The sequence below is a fragment of the Seriola lalandi genome, unplaced genomic scaffold, assembly GCF_002814215.2.
Source record: "Seriola lalandi dorsalis isolate HSWRI2012SDOR001 ecotype SW California unplaced genomic scaffold, Sedor1 jcf7180002054883, whole genome shotgun sequence".
NCBI classification, from domain to species: domain Eukaryota; kingdom Metazoa; phylum Chordata; class Actinopteri; order Carangiformes; family Carangidae; genus Seriola; species Seriola lalandi.
The window spans coordinates 4,898,648-4,916,610 of NW_019525658.1; the positions used below are offsets into that span (position 1 = coordinate 4,898,648).

At 42.9% G+C, this 17,963-nt stretch overlaps 2 protein-coding genes across 2 annotated transcripts in view; both read left to right on the top strand.

The window, feature by feature from the left end:
• The window catches only part of si:dkey-91m11.5 (BCR activator of RhoGEF and GTPase), a 32,530-nt gene extending 28,843 nt beyond the window's left edge, over positions 1-3,687 (top strand). The window contains exons 18-23 of the mRNA XM_023397722.2: positions 518-627; positions 1,152-1,291; positions 1,481-1,615; positions 1,719-1,824; positions 2,010-2,169; positions 2,251-3,687. Of these exons, the coding sequence (XP_023253490.1) occupies positions 518-627; positions 1,152-1,291; positions 1,481-1,615; positions 1,719-1,824; positions 2,010-2,169; positions 2,251-2,340 (741 nt within the window). The 3' untranslated portion in view covers positions 2,341-3,687. The remainder of the gene's footprint in view (positions 1-517; positions 628-1,151; positions 1,292-1,480; positions 1,616-1,718; positions 1,825-2,009; positions 2,170-2,250) is intronic.
• Positions 3,688-4,167: 480 nt separating this feature from the next.
• specc1la (sperm antigen with calponin homology and coiled-coil domains 1-like a) overlaps positions 4,168-17,963 on the top strand; it is a 21,651-nt gene continuing 7,855 nt past the window's right edge. Inside the window, exons 1-12 of the mRNA XM_023397784.2 lie at positions 4,168-4,311; positions 10,617-10,779; positions 10,898-11,036; positions 11,119-12,752; positions 13,153-13,360; positions 13,919-13,992; positions 14,496-14,671; positions 14,979-15,142; positions 15,597-15,715; positions 16,780-16,870; positions 17,466-17,555; positions 17,646-17,805. Coding sequence (XP_023253552.1) covers positions 10,654-10,779; positions 10,898-11,036; positions 11,119-12,752; positions 13,153-13,360; positions 13,919-13,992; positions 14,496-14,671; positions 14,979-15,142; positions 15,597-15,715; positions 16,780-16,870; positions 17,466-17,555; positions 17,646-17,805 — 2,981 coding nt within the window. The 5' untranslated portion in view covers positions 4,168-4,311; positions 10,617-10,653. The remainder of the gene's footprint in view (positions 4,312-10,616; positions 10,780-10,897; positions 11,037-11,118; positions 12,753-13,152; positions 13,361-13,918; positions 13,993-14,495; positions 14,672-14,978; positions 15,143-15,596; positions 15,716-16,779; positions 16,871-17,465; positions 17,556-17,645; positions 17,806-17,963) is intronic.

The following is a 17,963-nucleotide window of genomic DNA, read 5'->3' on the forward strand; positions in this document are numbered from 1 at the left end:
CGACTGCAAGAGTTTAGGATGGAGCATGGAGACACAACCACTAAATATCACGTTGATCGTACTGTCCAACAGAAGTGGGTGGATTGGTTCTAACAGTGCTAACTTTTTGATGACTAAACACACAAATGCATGCATTAAAGTGAAACGTCAAGTAACATAAAATAACACAGTCTCCCTCTTACAAATGAAAGCAATAACACACTCAGCTCAGTTTAATACACTCAGGAGTTTTGCTTGAAGCCTTAGCTGGTCTGCAGTGGTCGCTACTGTCATGCTACAGTTAGCAGACTTTAGATAGCCATTACTGTGAACCTGGCAGGACTAAGTCAGTTTTTTGACTCTGCTGTTACACTATGTGTAACATTTATCATCATCCTGTTAAAGTCACTTGTAGCCACAGTGTCTGCTGTCTGGCAAAGCATAGCATACATATGCTAGTTTTCAGGTTTGTAAGCTAACATGAGCACACACAGCGGTTGTTGAAAGTAACTGGTTTCCTGTACTTGTTTCCTTTCAGATTGAGGTGAAGCTGTCCATGAAATTCGCCAGCAGAGAGTTCAGTCTGAAGAGGATGCCTTCACGGAAACAATCCGGTGTCTTCGGAGTGAAAATCAATGTAGTAACTAAGTGAGTTGTTGATATGTGCTTTGTGTCTGTCGCATTTCTGATATTTTATACATCTCATTTAGTCAACATATGATGTCTGTGTGTCTTTTTTTGGTTGTTTCGGTCAGAATTTTTGAACTTTCATTGATTGAACATGTAGATGTGAGAGGAATGCTGCCCGAGCTACTGAAAACTAACTTTGGTCTGTAAGCCACGGCAGACGTTTTTAACTTGTTATTGCAGGAAGAGCACAGGTGTTACCAATTACAGTAAAGATGATTTTGTTCTGTTCAAGTGTCCCAGTGTGATTAGTAATGTTGTTATTTACACTTGTGCTTGTCCTACTGCAACATGACAAAATGTGCATTGTGTAAAAAGCTTATTAACAAAGCTCCTGTAGTGACATGGCCTACGCTTCACTTATTTCATGGTCTCATGGTCATGGTCACTGTGACCTCTTGTGTTACAGCGTTTATACTGTATGATGTGTTTAATTGTAATTGGTGCCTTTAAAACTTGTGTCTGTGCGACTGTGTCCTCACCAGGCGAGAGCGCTCCAAGGTTCCCCTCATTGTGAGACAATGTGTGGAGGAGATCGAGCGACGAGGGATGGAGGAGGTCGGAATCTACAGAGTGTCTGGCGTCGCGACTGACATCCAGGCGCTGAAGGCTGCGTTTGATTCAAGTGAGTTCAGTCTGAAGTTGATTTGTTTTCAAAAGTGATTTGACAAATGTGGGAAAAGTACAGCAGAGAATGACAATGCTAAAGACAGAGCTCTGCAGGATTGATTCACGCTCTGCTCAGATGTGACTTTCAAAGCTTGTCCTCAGTATTGTTTGATAATCAGTGACTGTTGTCACATCTGCTGCACAGACAACAAGGACGTGTCTGTCATGATGAGGGAGATGGACGTAAACGCCATCGCTGGAACACTAAAGCTGTATTTCCGCGAGCTGCCGGAGCCTCTTTTCACTGATGAGCTGTACCCCAACTTTGCTGGAGGAATCGGTCAGCTGCCGAGTCTTTATTATTGCATCAGTTTCAGCATAAATGCATAAATTCAGTTGCAAGTTGTGACACCAACACATTCATGTGTGCTTCTGCCTTGCAGCTCTCTCTGACAGCGTGGCCAAGGAGAGCTGTATGCTCAACCTGCTGCTGTCTCTACCGGAGCCCAATCTGGTCACCTTCCTCTTCCTGCTTGACCACCTAAAGAGGTGAACAACTTGTTAGAATACATTGTTTGAATTATTGTGTATTTGTATTGGTTGTATAGTTTAATGCAGATACTGTCTGCTACTGACCATGGAAAAAGCAGCTGTTCATTCTACAGTGTGATGATTTTGAGTATCTATAGGTTGAATGTAATTTTTACTTTTTTTCACTTTCATTACTTTTACAGGGTGGCTGAAAATGAGAGCATCAACAAAATGTCTTTGCACAATCTGGCCACAGTTTTTGGTCCCACTTTGCTTCGACCCTCTGAAAAGGACAGCAAGATCTCAAACAGCTCACAGCCAATCTCCATGAACGACAGCTGGTCTCTAGAGGTCATGGCCCAGGTAAAACTCTTGTCAGGACAGTGGGACAGTGATGTCTGGAATACCTGTGAGGTTCTGATCACCTCTTCTGTGTTTCCATAGGTTCAAGTCCTTCTCTACTTCCTTCAGCTGGAGAGCATCCCAACACCTGACAGCAAACGTCAAAGCCTTCTCTTCTCTACTGAAGTATAACAGGAACATCACGCGGTTGTCCATAAATGTCATGTTCAGAAGGAAAATGCCAGCTGCTTATTGAGGTGGACGCTGTGGAGCAGTCGTGTCCGGCTGCCTCACTGAGAAGACGCTTGATTTATCCACCAGGGGGAACCATCAACACATTGTAAACTGGAAACAGCCTCCATAACAAAAGCCATTTCTGTTTGAGATACAATGTGTATGTTTACTTACAAGCTTACCTGCTGTGTCAGTTAAAAACATCTCTATATGATGTAGGGACAGTATATATCATTCTTTTTTTTTTAATTTAATTTAAAATTCAAGAAGCATTCATGCTGTACTTTAATATTTCCCCCCGCTCCCGTCCTGCCACTGTGCACATTAGCTCCATATTCACAGAGGGGGATTTTTGTCTGTGGATGACTGATGGATGAATGGTTGAATGAATGCACATATATGTTTCATGTTTATTTCCCAGAAGTGTTTGACTTGGTTGAAAGCTCACCTGTGCCAATGTTTCCCTGCTGATGACCAATAGGACGTTTCAGTTACCCTGATGTTTACACTCTCTTAATTTTGTACAGAATTTAATAGTATGAGACTGAAAACTGTAGTTATCACACAACAACATGCAGGCGTGTTGACCTAACGGTTTGAAATGTTTCTTTCTGTGCTATATGATTTGTATAGTGTCATTATTCAGTTCGCAGGTTCTTCTGGTGGTGTCCGAGCTAGTTTTCATGTAGATATGGGTGCTTCTTTGGAGGTGGTACCGAGAGGTGAAAGGCAAATCATTCCAGGAAAAGATGAGGCTTAATGCTTCCACCCATGGAATGTATACTGTGCTGTGTCTAATTTTAATTTTGTAGCTGTGTTTTGTCTGGATTTCTTATGTTTTATGGCCACATTGTTTTTTAGACTCTGTCTAGTTTGATGTATTCAGCTGGAGTTAATGTATATGTGTTGCTTTCTGCATTCCTTCTATGTAATCTTCTACCTTTATAGGAGAAAACCACACTGCTGTAGAGAGGATAGCACCTGGAAATGATCTGAAATATCAAATGTTCCCTATTAGGACCCTTGAAGCACAGTGATTCACTCATATCCAAATCTTCTGAGTTATTAACAGGTTTATTATCCACATACCTAGTATTACTTTCAAACCTCTGTGAAAATATACTGTTTGATTGCATAACATTTTTTTCCAGATCACCACAAGTATACACCTGATAGCACAAACTATAACCTTCAGTGCTTGTGATTCATGTAAAATAAGCAATAAGTCTTAGTGATTCATAGGATGAGCAATGACCAGTGTGTCATGTATGTATGATTTATGTAAATAAAAACTTGATAACATTATTTTTGCATTGTGTCCTTCCTCAGTATTAAATAAAAATTCAGATTTAAAGATTTCATCAGTTCATTTTAATTTGTCTCACCAGGCTCAGTGTTGTTTCGGTCCTGTTTATAAATCCAGTGTACTAATTACTATTATGCTGTTTTCTCCTGACATAGTCATATGTCCACATAATTTAATAATCTGATGATAATTAAGATGTGAGATACATCATAAACAAGGTGAGAGATTTATGTAAACCAACAAGAGGACAAGCACTAATCCACACATACTTCTGATTATCCAGTGACTTGGATGATACTTGCCCATTTCCTCCTCTGTGATTTAAGGTGTGTGACCAGCTCCAGAAGTCATTTAGAGACAACAGTAAATGAAGCAGTGGATATTTAAACATCCTGGAGGCAGTAAACTGTCCCTCTTCACGGAGGATGATGCTGAGGTGATGCAACCAGAGGAGGGGGAGAGGATCATCCGGCTGCTGCCAACAGAAAGGAGCTGACATCCGAAACCGATGCTGCCCGCTGGCGTCTCAAATTTGTGGGATTAGCGAATTGTTAGCGACCGCAAATGGACTTTCATTGGACTTTTATTACTGTCTCTAAAATGAAACATTAGCAGAACCTCAGGTATGAATATTTTATCATCTTACTGGCAGAGCGCTGTCTCTTTGCCGGCTATGCTAACATTGTTAGCCTAACGGTAGCATTAGCCACCTTAAGCTTTGGTGTTGCCCACTGACAGCTGAGGTAAATTAACTGACGGAAAAGAAACACACAAACCTACGCTAAAGTTACGTTAACTGCACAGACTCGACATGTCGGTTTAGTTTATTTTAAATAACATGATAATTTGTTGTTTTAACCCTCAAACCAGATTTTAGTTCAGCTGTCAAGCTGGTAAAAGTCACTTGGACCTGTACTGTGAATTATTTCAAAATAAGTCTCTACGATGTGTTGACATGTAGCACCAGTGTCCCTCAGCATGTGATGTGTTTTAATGTAACATCATATCATTGCCACAGTTGTGACTGAACTGATATCGTTTTCCTCTGTGAAGGCAATTTGAAGTGGTACAATGCTTTTGTCGACTGTAAATATGTCGCTTAAAATCTCGTTATTCTCGGCTATAGTTTTAAAGCTAATTTGTTGTACATTTAGGCGTACCTTTAGTCTGGCTTGTACTCTACACATTTTAGGAAGAGTATAAGCATATGGAAATAAATTCGGTTGGTCTTCATTGAATTTGGCTGTATAGGCATGTGAAGCTGAGAATATCTTTTCCACCTGGTTTTAAATATCTGCAGTTGAAAAAACTTATTTTATGGTTTATCTGATCTGCTGTGCTCATATTACACTCTAGTTGCAAATTATTTCAGGTTATATAAGTTTTTATTGAACGATTGTAGTTTCGGTAAAAGTTAACGAATGATTGTGCTTACGTGTCTAGCTTAGTGCTTTTGTTTTGAAAGCGTTTGTCCAAACAGGAAGTTAAATTACTCGAATTCCCTGCGTGCCTGACCTTAATGCTAACTAGCTAGCTGGGTTATCTCCTTGGTTTAAAGTTGCCATTTGTCTTCTAACATGATAGTGCCGACAGCTGCTTACTCCGTAGAGTGGGGTTGTTGTCTTTACCTGAAAGGTTTGGTTGATAAAGTGGGTACTCGTGTAACTGACTTACACACTGTCATGGCTAACGTTAGCCGTGGTACTGCTAATGTAGGTGTAGCCAAGAACAATGTAAATTTGCCATTCCCCTGAGAAGAGTCAACAGTGAACTGATGGTGCAGCCTGTCAGTCTCTTTTTAATGGCCACATCGGTGTACTACTGCAGCGATCCCATCTCTGTGTGCGTCTAAATAATTCTTCCTCTCTCTCTTATACTGAGCTCATTTAATATCATTTTTAACCAGAGGTGACCACAGATGTTCCCCAGCTTTCCTGGAATAACTTGGAAAGAGCAATATTTCACAGCCCACTCTTTAAATCAACGTCCAAGAGATGTGACTTATGAGATCCTCCTACTTGGCCGTGCCTGATCTTTGCTTTGCTTTTAGAAAAATATTTTGGGGAAAACTCGTCAGTCTTGGAAACTTTGCCCCCAGGTGACATTGAACAAGGGGAAAAACAGAAATGCATTTCCATGACAGGTTTTCCACACAGTTTGGTGATGAAGAGGAATGTGAATGATACCTCACAGTCACACCAAAGGTCAAAATCTTTACTTGTACAAATATTAATGCTGTGGATGGTCTTGCTCTACAATACTGGCTTGATGTCACATGTGGTAAAGAGGTTATTATTGTTATTGTAGTTGCATGGAAATCCTGAAATTGGTGATTGCCATTTAACTGAAGGCTCCATCATTAGAAATGTATTGATTAATTGTGTTCCAGGCTTGTGTATTAATACTTAGGCATATTTTGGCAAATGAATTACAAAGCTTGACAGTGTCTGCTCTGTCTCAGGCAGACTGGTGCCTGCTTGTCCTTGTACACACAGTCACCCTTGTAGGGTTTACTTTTTTTTCTTTACTGGAGACGCCACCACAGGAAGCTGATGTTATGGCAAGGAAGTGCCTCCCCACAGTTAAAGCATGAATAAGGAAGGAGAGCAGGGAAGGGGTATTTATGAGTTACTAGACCACTACCACCCCCACCTCCTTCTCTTCCCAGACTGTTTCTTCTTCGTCCTCTGTCTCGGTGGCATGCTTTTGTTCAGCTGTCTCTAAAGGAACACTACACACACTTGTTCCCTTGGTCAGCCTTGGATCAGATCCATTGCATTCATTAACACTGAAATCAAATACTGTAGCTCCATTTAATTTGAATCAGGACAAGTGTTATTGGCTTCAAGCCTGGTGTAGAGGGGCAAATATTCTGCAGCACAGAATGATTTTACTTCTAAGTTGACGTTACAGTTGATGTTGTCATATTTTGCACATCATTGCATCGTTTTACTGATAGGTAGGTGATGGACTTCTTTATATTTTAATGCGCAAAATCACTTCATTTTAAATAATTGTATCCTTGCAGTCAGTTATGTTGTATATTCTGAATATGAAGTTCAACAATCTTTGTTCCTCCTTAGCAGATTTATGCAGTTGGCAACAAATCACCTTGGCTAATATGTAAGAAAATGTCTGCCACTGTCAGACAAACCTGATGGACTATGGCCTTTCCATCCCTATGCTGTTCATCAAGGATTTTGGCTATATTTAAAGATGTCACGAACAGTCAGCCCAGTGACATGGAGTCATCAGGAAAGTTGTTTTTCTGTATCACACAAACAGCTCATTTTGATGCAGTGTGATTCATCACAGATGTTGGGGTAAACTACAGTGCTGTAAGAGGAGCGTGTCGTTTAGACGACATTTTTCAAACTGAACCAACTGAGAGTGATAGGCCAGTGTGTATAGATTAAGGGGCTCTAAAATCATCCACACACAAAGCTTTTTGTCGTAGGTCGTGTAGACCTTCATGGTGAAGCACATGCTGTTCTGCAGAGTGGGAGAGTGAAAGAAAAGGCAGCTGACTCTGCCCCATTTAGCTGCTCTGCTGGTCCCCAGCCTGCGCTCACATGTTTATTCAGATCCAGTGAAAAGGGTTGCGCTCTAGCTAGCAACTCTCTGTGTCAGACATCTGCTTTGACACACGTTCAGCTATTCAGAAAACTGGCTAGTTGTTGAGAGCACATGTCAGTACTGAGGGAAAACGCCCTGAACAGTTGAAACACATATGTGTTATGGATAAACGGATGCATATTGAGATAGAAATACAAACAAGCAGCACATAGTTAGTTGTGTAAAGACAGATGAGATAGAGATGAGCACTGATGAGTTACATTTCAAACCATGAAATCAAAAGCATGGGGTATTAAGAAGACGCCCATTAAAGCATTAATGTAATATTTCATTTCTAGAACAATATACAACAGATTGTCATTAGTAATTAGTCTGCTAACTATCAGAAAATAGTAAAAAAGGCTCATCATAATTTCCCAAAGCCAAAGCCGATGCCACCAAACCTAAAGATATTCCATTAATGTCACATAGGACAGAAAGAAAACAGCAAATCCTCATGATTTAGAAGCTCAGTGTGGGCAACATTTACTCAAAAAGAATGACTCAAGTAAATAATTAATTATTATCAAACTAGTTGATGATTAACTCACTGACTGTCAACTAATTGATTTATTGACTTCAGCTTGGTTTCAGCTTCGGTTTGTGCTGACATGGCGGACTGAAACACAACAGAAGTTTTCCAGACAGTTATTTAAATCTTCAGTGCATAAACAACCTGAGACAACCTGTCAACATGTAATGTCTTGGTCCGGCCAAGATGTAGTGATAACTGAACAGACATATGAAAACACATGGCCATGACTCCAAATGAGGTTAGGCCAGTTGGGATGAAGATGCATATATAAAGTAATCTATTCATGGCAATTTCATTTTATTTGTGTAGCGCCAGATTACAACATACATAATCTCAAGGCATTTGACAGGATAAAGTCAAGACCTTACAATATTATAGAGAGGAACCCGACAGTTTGATTTCCCACAAGTTCTCACAATATATCGATAAAACCTTCAACTATCAAAGCACACTTATGGAGAAAAGATGCACAAATACAGTATACTTCTGAGTATTATGAGAACATGGAGTTTGTCCTGCAGCACAGGTCTGTTTCAGTAAATATAATATACCTCTGCACCACAGGAGCCTCAGAGCTGCATAGTCTAAACAGCTGAGACACATTATTTATCATTTCCTCCATATGAGGCAGGAGGATTGTTTCTTTTGTTTGTGTGCAGACCATAGTCTATGGTCTATGATGGTATGGGATGTGTATGTTGTAGTTTAAAAAAAAAAAAAAGTTTTCGTAAGTCCTTCAAGTCCTGCAAGTTTTTTTTGTTTTGTTTTTTTTTCTGGGGGGGGGGGCATTTTTATCTGTACACCCCATATTTTTATCTGTAAGTGTAATCAGACTCTTCATAACTCTTCCTAAAGGTTAGAGCTGTGTATGTTTTTTGTGGTTTGGTTATATGAAGTAGGCGTAGCTAAACTCCTAGCATCTACGTCAGTGGAGGCAAAGGTTAACTTGACAGAAATAACAAGCCAAATAAATGTAGTCTTGACAGAGAAAAATGAATCACCATGAGGAGTCTTGTGCGCTCGAAGGAGAGGATTTGGTGCAGGATGACAGATTTAAAGTAACACCTGTGCCGAGGAAACACAGCTGAAATCAGTAAAGTATTTGTTTTTTAATGAAGAGCAGTTGTGGTTTAGCAGCAGGTTATTTTGGATTCTCTGAACGTATCCGCAGAGAGAAAGTATGTGACTCAGATGTTCACTATTGTGTGCAGACCCCCCCCCCACACACACACACACACACACACACACACACACACACACATACATACACACACACACACACCCCACACGCCAGGCTCTGGCTATATCAGATTTTAATTGTTGATTCATTTTGTGTGTATTTATTTATCTATCGAAGATCTTTCAGCTTCTCACAGTGCTCTATTTAAAGTCTGATTTACTGCTGATATCTGATTATATTTATTTCTCATTTCCAAACTACAAACTTCTGCTCAGGAAAACAACAGAGCACAGACTCAGAGACAGATTGTAGCTGAGTTTCCTGTGTTTAATAAATCACTTCAGCTCACATTTTCCTCTTAGGAGGACTCCAAGACATCCAAGTCTATGCTAAAGTACTTACTTTTTGTCTCCAGCTGTGTCCCAAATCACTTTTCTTGCTATCGTGGCATCAAGTCATGTGTTGAGACCTGAACAATACTGAATAATGCCTCCTGTGTTTTATACAAGGTTTTGTCATTTGGTTACAGCCAGTTTCAACACCTTTTTCGCTGCCAAATGAACATAGTTTATTGGCGTAATTGCCACGGATAACGCCAACGTAGTTGTAGCATATTTTTGTATCATGTGTCACGAATTCAGTAAACACTTTGAATCATATCCCGCCAATGAAATCAAGAATCTGCCCTCATTAAATTGTTATTAGGAATCATTTCAGGTTATTTAAACAGTAACTAATTGTGAAGTAGTATTAATACATCTTGAACAAACTTGGCATTAAGTGATTCCTTGGCAGTGCAGGATGAAATGCAGTGCATCAGAGCGGTTGGCTGGTAACAGACTAACGGACTCACATTTTTGCCTCGCAAAATATGATGGTTTGAGCTCTCCCTTTGATCTGTGAAGTATTCTACTTTTCCTTTTTTGGCTCTGCTGTTCATCCTGCACAATCCTAGAAAAACAAAACCCTTTGTTGCCCATCTGTGTCTGTGCTGAGGTGCAAACTGTCAGACCGCATTCCTTCCACAAATAAATATATACAGATTGCAGCAGCCACCCACATAGATTAAACTAAAGTCTTTATCAGTGTCATCATTATTGTGGCTCCAGAGCTGTGAGGACTATCACAAACACATGAGAGCCATCTAGTGGAGGCTTGTTTAAGCCTCTAGTTCACTGTTTATCTTACATTCCTGTATCTGGGGTGGTCCTGCCGCTGCCTTAACAGCTACCAAATGTAACATCAGTGCAGACAAAATGATTTAAATTGCTAGTATCAGACAAGTGTCAAAGTATCGTGCTGTAATATGAATAAACAACAGTTTAAACTACAAAATCCACATAAATAAATCATATTGGAGATCAGGAGCAAAAGCAGAATTATCCACTACTGTCCAGAGACCAACTATCTGGAGTAAATTTGAGATCACAGAGACAGACGGAGGTTTTTCTAGAAGTGCTCAGTTATTCAGTGTGGTCTGTGTTTTCTACTGTTCGGGGAGCAGCGTCTGTGGAAAGAATTCCTCTTCCATGGAAAACTGGAGCTATCACTCTGCACGCTGACATACGTTACCTTTCTCCTCCCTCCTTTGTGCACAGATTGAGCTGTAAATGCATCGGCGTCAGAGAGCTCAGTATGAAGAAGTCGGTGCGGCCAGCGGTGAGTAAGGTGAGCGGAGATCGAGGGAAGGCTGAGGCCGCGGCCGGCGCTGGCACCGGAAAGCCCGCAGCCAAGACCGGCACCACAGCACCTCTTTCCAAGGTAAGACTCGTCACATGATGGACCAGTCAGCAGCTGATACATGCTGCTGTTTTGTCATGCTTGCAGTTGCTATATTTTCTTGTTTGTAAGTGAAAGTGTTGAATGTTTGTGCTTTCAGGTGAAAAGCAATGATGATCTTTTAGCAGCAATGGCCGGAGGGAACCCTGCATCAAGTAGTGCTGTCGCCAAGACCAAGAGGACCGCCTCCATTGGGACTAGTGCTAACAACCTCGACAACAAGCCAAAGACAACATCAGGTATATCTGAAATTCAATTCCTATATATTAATTTCATATTTTGTCATTGATTTACAACAGTTACCTTTTCCTCTCTTACCAGGTACTTCGTCCAAGCGTACGACATCCGCGACTTCCAGGGAGCCAAATTCATCACGAGACCGTCTTCGGACATCCAGGACATCAGCTGCTAAGAAGCAGTTGGTATCAGGGACTGTAACGGGGGATGTGGCCTCAGGGAAGCGCTCTCGCAGCCAGATCCTCACAGAGTCTGAGGGCCGTATGAGCAAGTCCAAATCAGACGGCCAGATCAGTGATAAGGTGGCTTTGGAGGCTAAAGTAAAAGACTTGTTGGGGTTGGCTAAAAGCAAAGATGTAGAGATCCTACACCTGCGCAGTGAGCTAAGGGACATGAGGGCCCAGCTTGGTCTGGGAGGGAAAGAAGTGCCGCCTGAGGAAGAAGCTGGGGAGGAAGAGAAGCCCCAGGTTTCAGCCATCACAGCCGCTGATGTGGAGTCCACTCTGATTCTCTTACAAGAGCAGAACCAGGCCATCAGAGAGGAGCTCAACCTGCTGAAGAGTGAGAACCGCATGCTGAAAGACCGTCTGAACGCACTGGGCTTCTCTCTGGAGCAGAGGCTGGACGGCTCTGACAAGCTGTTCAACTACGCCTCCCTGAGCCCCGACCACCTGGCAGCCGGCAGTGTGCAGAGCGATGGTGGGGGCACGGGTACACTGACTTCCTCAGTAGAAGGCTCTGCCCCGGGCTCTTTGGAGGATCTGCTCACAGGACACCAACATGGAGGCTCGGCGGACAACCTCGACAGTGAATCCAGCGAGGTTTACCAGGCCGTCACCTCCAGCGATGATGCTCTGGATGCCCCCTCTGGAGCCTCCTCGTCATCTGAGTCGGAGTGCGCACCCAGCAGAGAGCGCTCGCGGAGGGGCAGCAGCGGAAATGCCAGTGAGGTGTCGGTGGCCTGTCTGACGGAGCGCATCCACCAGATGGAAGAGAACCAACACAGCACCGCTGAGGAGCTCCAGGCCACTCTGCAGGAGCTGGCCGACCTGCAGCAAATCACACAGGAGCTGAACGGGGAGAACGAGCGGCTCGGCGAGGAGAAGGTGATCCTCATGGACTCCTTGTGCCAGCAAAGCGACAAGCTGGAGCTCTACGGTCGCCAGATCGAGTACCTGCGCTCTCTTCTGGATGAGCATCATATATCTTACGTGCTGGAGGAAGATATCAAGAGTGGCCGCTACATGGAGCTGGAGCAGCGCTATGGAGACCTGGCAGATAATGCCCGCTTCGAGAGAGAGCAGCTGCTGGGCGTGCAGCAACACCTGTCCAACACGTTAAAGATGGCTGAACAGGACAACGCCGAGGCCCAGGAGATGATCGGAGCGCTGAAGGAGAGGAACCACCAGATGGAGCGCATCATGGAATCGGAGAGACAGGATCGGACCGCCATGGCGGCCGCACTCGAGGAGTACAAGGCAGCAGTGAGCAGCGACCAGGCGGAGCTGAGCCGCTGCAGAGCCCAGCTGGACCAGGAGAGGCAGAGGGTGGCCGAGCTGTACTCCCTTCACACGGCGGGGGACAAAAATGACATCTGCCAGCTGCTGGAAGGAGTTCGGCTGGGGAAGGAGGAGGCTGAGGCCAAGGCTGCTAAGATGCAGGAGGAGGTGGAACAAGCTCACAGTGAACTCAACAGGATGCAGGACACTTTCACTAAGGTTAGTTCAAACTTGAGGCCTGAAGGAGAAGTTGAGATATAAAATTAGAAGCACAGATAGTGTGCAGGTTAAAGATGCTAAATAGATGTTTGACCTAAATGGAATTTTAATTTAGGATGCAGAGTTTTTGGGTCACAAAAATGAGTGTTTCTTTTATTATCAATGGATCAGTGCCAGGTTATTAAGAGTCGACCTTTAGCACGGAGTGATCCATATTCCTTGTTTTAACACTACACAGAGGATAACTAGGCAGACGTATAATTAAGACGCACGCTGCACACAATACATCTCTTTATATCACAATGTGACACTGCTGAAGCTTTGTTGCACATTAGTCAGCTAATTACCTCACTACTTGTTAATAATTAAATGAAGGATGCTCTTCATCCTGTGTGTGCAGCTGGACAGGGAGTACAGAGACTTCCAGGAGCAGGTGCAGCAGCAGATGGCCGAGCAGGAGCGCATGCTGGAGAAGCAGCGTGTGGAGCTTCAGGAGAAGGAGACGGAGATCGCCGACATGAAGGAGACCATCTTTGAGCTGGAGGATGAGGTGGAGCAGCACCGAGCTCTGAAACTCCACGACAACCTCATCATCACAGACCTCGAGAGTAAGTGGGTTGGAAATGCAACTAACCTGAGTGCAGACTTGTTCTAATGGCCAAACCTCTACTTGGTTTGAGGTTTATGCACCTCGTATTTACTCATGGGACAGGCATCATTTAGAGGAGTTGTTCTCAAAGTGGGGTTCGGGGACCCCCAGGGGTCCTTCAGGGGGTTCCTGACTGTTCCCAGAAAAAAGGGGAATCATTCATTTTCTCTATAATTCCATCCATAAGTAACACAATAACAGAATGTTTGGCTATTCTGATCATGGGTTTCAAACACTTGCTGTAATAAAACATCTAAAAGCAAAGCTCTTCGGGGGCCTTCTTTGAGAGCCACTGATTAAGAGGTCCTTTAGTGTGAAATTTAACATCTTTTCTCATGTGGTGTGAGTGATAACATCTCATGGTCTGTTTCTCAAGAGCTTTAATCTCCTGCCATCAAACGTCCACCAGACTTCCTCTACGCAGACGTCTGTGGTGTTGAGTGTCTAGTGTTGAGTCAGTGCTCTCTGTGGCCAGGTGGCATTAACACCACCCACATGTATGTTCTTCCTATCTCAGACTCTGTGAAGAAGCTGCAGGACCAGAAGCACGACATGGAGCGAGAGATTAAGATTCTTCACCGCAGACTAAGGGTAAGGTGTTGCACCAGGGTGCCACGTTGTTCAATGAGGAAGATTTGGGTTAGATATTATTGCATAAAATTAGTTTGCTTCTGGTACACTAGAAAAAAAACAGACACTGAAGTGAACTGCAGCAAAAATCATTCTCAGTAAATAATACATTTATTTGGACACTGGTAAAATAGGAAGTATTTGCAAAGACTCTAATGGATTCACAGTTTATATCTTAATGGTCTGATATGTCATTTATCCTAAGCAATGTTAAAGCTGCTACAGAGACCCGCAGAGAATTATCACCCAGACTTGCAGTTCCCCTCCACAGAGCGTTTTAGCATCGTTCAGCTCATTGTTCCAGTTTAACATCCGACAACTGTTTTAATTCTCTGTCACTGCTCCCGTCAGCTCAGTCTCAGGCCCCAGAGTGACCGAAACAATCCATCAGTACTGCTTCAATGATCTAATGTATCATTTAGCCTGAATAATGTTGTCTCGTGTGTGTGTGTGTGTGTTTACAGGAGGAGTCAATGGAGTGGCGTCAGTTCCAGGCTGATCTGCAGACAGCTGTTGTCATTGCTAATGACATCAAGTCGGAAGCTCAGGAGGAGATTGGGGACTTGCGGCGCCGGCTGCAGGAAGCGCAGGAGAAGAATGAGAAGCTGAGCAAAGAGCTGGACGAGGTCAAGAGCCGCAAGTAAGAGCCGCAGCGGTCACACTGACATCGTCTGTCTCATGTTTCTAAACAAAACGAGGGGAGATGTAACTGCTTATTTGATTATGAAGCGGGATGGTCATTAGGGGGTTTATGCTCATTAATCTTTGAATCTCACAGGATAAAAATTGCCATTATAAACCAAAATAGCAAGCTATAAATGATACATTTTTAATTGCTATTGAAATAATTGCATATTTGTCCCTATAATATGATGTAAGTTCCTGAATAACGGCCATTTTCAAACCATAGTGTCGACATACTGAGTAGGATCCTGTGTGTTTCCCAGGCAGGAGGAGGAGAGAGGCCGAGTGTATAACTACATGAACGCAGTGGAGAGAGACCTGGCTGCTCTCAGACAGGGGATGGGTCTCAGCCGGCGTTCCTCCACCTCCTCAGAGCCCTCGCCCACTGTCAAGACACTCATCAAGAGCTTCGACAGTGCCTCACAAGGTACCACACAATGTTGAAGATATCCTGCCTTCCTCACTATTGTTCTATTATCAGATACAAATCTGTATACTCCTGCAGATGACTGATTTCTCACGTTGAGTCTCACTAATGTTTTCTAGTCATTTACATGGAGTGAATCCTTTTCCATCCATTTCTCCTAATGCTCTTTGGTTTAAGGCTGGAGTGTGTTACTGTGTCAGAGAGTGGAAAAACTACATGACAATCATAGGCTCATCTCCATTTTAGTGTTTTAGTATTTATTCTTTAGTATTTTAGTTAGGAATTACAGACTAGTTGAGCTTTGGTTCTTAGCTCAGGATTTGTTCACAGAAATGTTTTACAGACGAGGCTCCTGATGCAGTTCGTTACATCAGGAGTTTATGTAGCTGCTTGTGTGGAGCAGGTCTGAACTGAGCCACATGTGAGTAACTGTCCCCTCTCCGTGGTAACTTAGGTCCAGCTTCCAATGGTGCCTCTGTGACTCCAACAGCCCCGGCTACCCCGCTGCCACGCACCCCCCTCAGTCCCAGTCCCATGAAGACGCCTCCTGCAGCTGCTGTTTCACCCATACAGGTAGAGGAGAGAAAGCTCGGTCTGAATATGTTGCTCATTTCCCCTGTGTTTTAGTGGTTCGTTAGTTCTGAACCTTAGTGTCCATAATGTGGAAAGTTGTGTTTGGCTTTTCTACTCAGCATTTAAAACAACAGAAGACAAATGATGAGAACAGCAAGAACAAACAAACAACATGATTTTAAAGGACAAAAATAGACAGACAGAAATAAAAATAATAGATGCAAGGTTTACTGTGACTGTGAAAAACATTTTGGACTGAGAACCAAAATTATTTTTTATGTAGGTAATTTTACAGAAATAGAGTGGGTAAAAGTTTGTTTTCATTTGGTCAATCTGAGGATGTCTTTCTCCTTGACTCGTTTTATCTATAAAATGTCAAAACACAGCAGGAAATGCACATTATAATTTCCCACAGGCCCAGGGGACGTACCAGATTCCTTGTTTTATTAACAGGCCAGAACACATAGATATTCAGTTTACTATCATATGACAAACAAAAGCATCAAATTCTCACATTAGACCAACTGGAACAATCAATTTCTTAATTTACTTTGAAGAAAAAAGGAAAAACCATTCATCATGGGGCGTCGTGTGGCGTAGTGGTCCAAGCAGGCGCCCCATGTGTAGAGGCTACAGTCCTCGCTGCAGTTGGCCCCGGTTCGAGTCCCGCATCGGACGGCCCCTGCTGCATGTCATTCCCCCTCTCTCTGCCTCCCCATTTCCTGTCTCTCTACTGTACTGTCAAATAAAGGCATTGTAAAAAAAGTAAAACCATTCATCAGTTGTAAAAATAGTTGCTGATTAATTTTCTGTCAGTTGTCAGTCAGGCATGTTCTTGTCAGATAATAATGTTTGGTTTTCTTTTATCTTTTATTTATGCAGTAGAGTTTTCTCACTGATAAAGAACATTTAATCCTTTAAAATCACCAAATTTGGACTTACAAAGTCATCTGTTCACAAAAAAAAAAATTAAAAAACAGTATATACAACATTTTATATTGTGTTTCTCTTAACCAATATTATTCATGGAACTTAACAGGAAACTGTTTTTATTGCTCTTTCAGAGACACTCGATCTCTGGGTCTATGTCAGCACCCAAACCGCTCTCCTCACTGAGTGACAAGAGGCCCAGCTACACAGACATCACCATGCCAGGTGAGGCGGCTGTCATTTAAATACTCTCCATATATTGAAATAATAATGACGCTTTATTTTCAGACCTGTAGCTCTCTATAAAGGGGCATAATACTGTACTATTAATTATTTGTAACATTCAGGATAAGCAGAGTCCTCTGCCACACTTCTATCACAGTAAACTATCATGATGATTAATGATGGACTCTCCTCTCTCTCATGAGAAATAAGGGAGCAGTGTTTCCCCAGAGGCCTGGAGTTGGGAGTTACCAGGTTTACTCCGCGCTGATTTTTTTTAGTTCATCAAAACAGTAGAGTGGATGATAAGAGGGAAATAATGAGCCACCACGTACTGTAGAGTTTCCCTCAGTTAAATGCCACCAGTAATGAGTTCAAGTATTTCATGTGAACATGCAGACTTGGCTGGAGACTCCAAAGTTCAGTTTATTTTTCTCTGATTTATAGTTTTCTTGCTGAGCGAGTCGGCCTCGTGTGTTGGTATTCCCTGAGCTCAGAGGGGCTGGAATGTGGCTCTTCACTGACCCTGTTACATCTAATGTCAGAGGAGGACCTTATAGAAACAGTATGTGATGTAAACACTGTGATGTGTCCACAGCTGAGCACCTTCTCAGGGGAACCTCGGCTAGCCGACCTCCGTCTGTCCTCCAGAGGGTTTCCAACATGGACTCCACCAAGGCAATCTCAGGTAAGAGATGCGAATTAAGTTATAAACAATGACTCAGTCTCCTTTTAGTTAAACATATAAGTCTATAATCATCTGCCCTGTCGTGAGCAGTGTCCCGCAGGAGCAGTGAGGAGATAAAGAGGGACATGTCGGCCCCAGACGGTGCCTCCTCATCCTCCCTGATGGCTATGAGTGCAGCGTCCTCTCCTCTCTCCCTGTCCTCCTCCTCTCCCACCGCCTCCATCACCCCCACAGCGCGCAGCCGTCTAAGGTACTTCCTCTTAGAGTGCTGCCTCACCTGTATGTGGTTCTGTTTTAAAGTCAGTGTCTGTTTCCATTTTCTTTACTTTTTTTGATCAAGGAATTTTTATTAATGTGTTGGAAAAAAAGAATATATATATACATATATACATACCCCCCCCCCCCCCC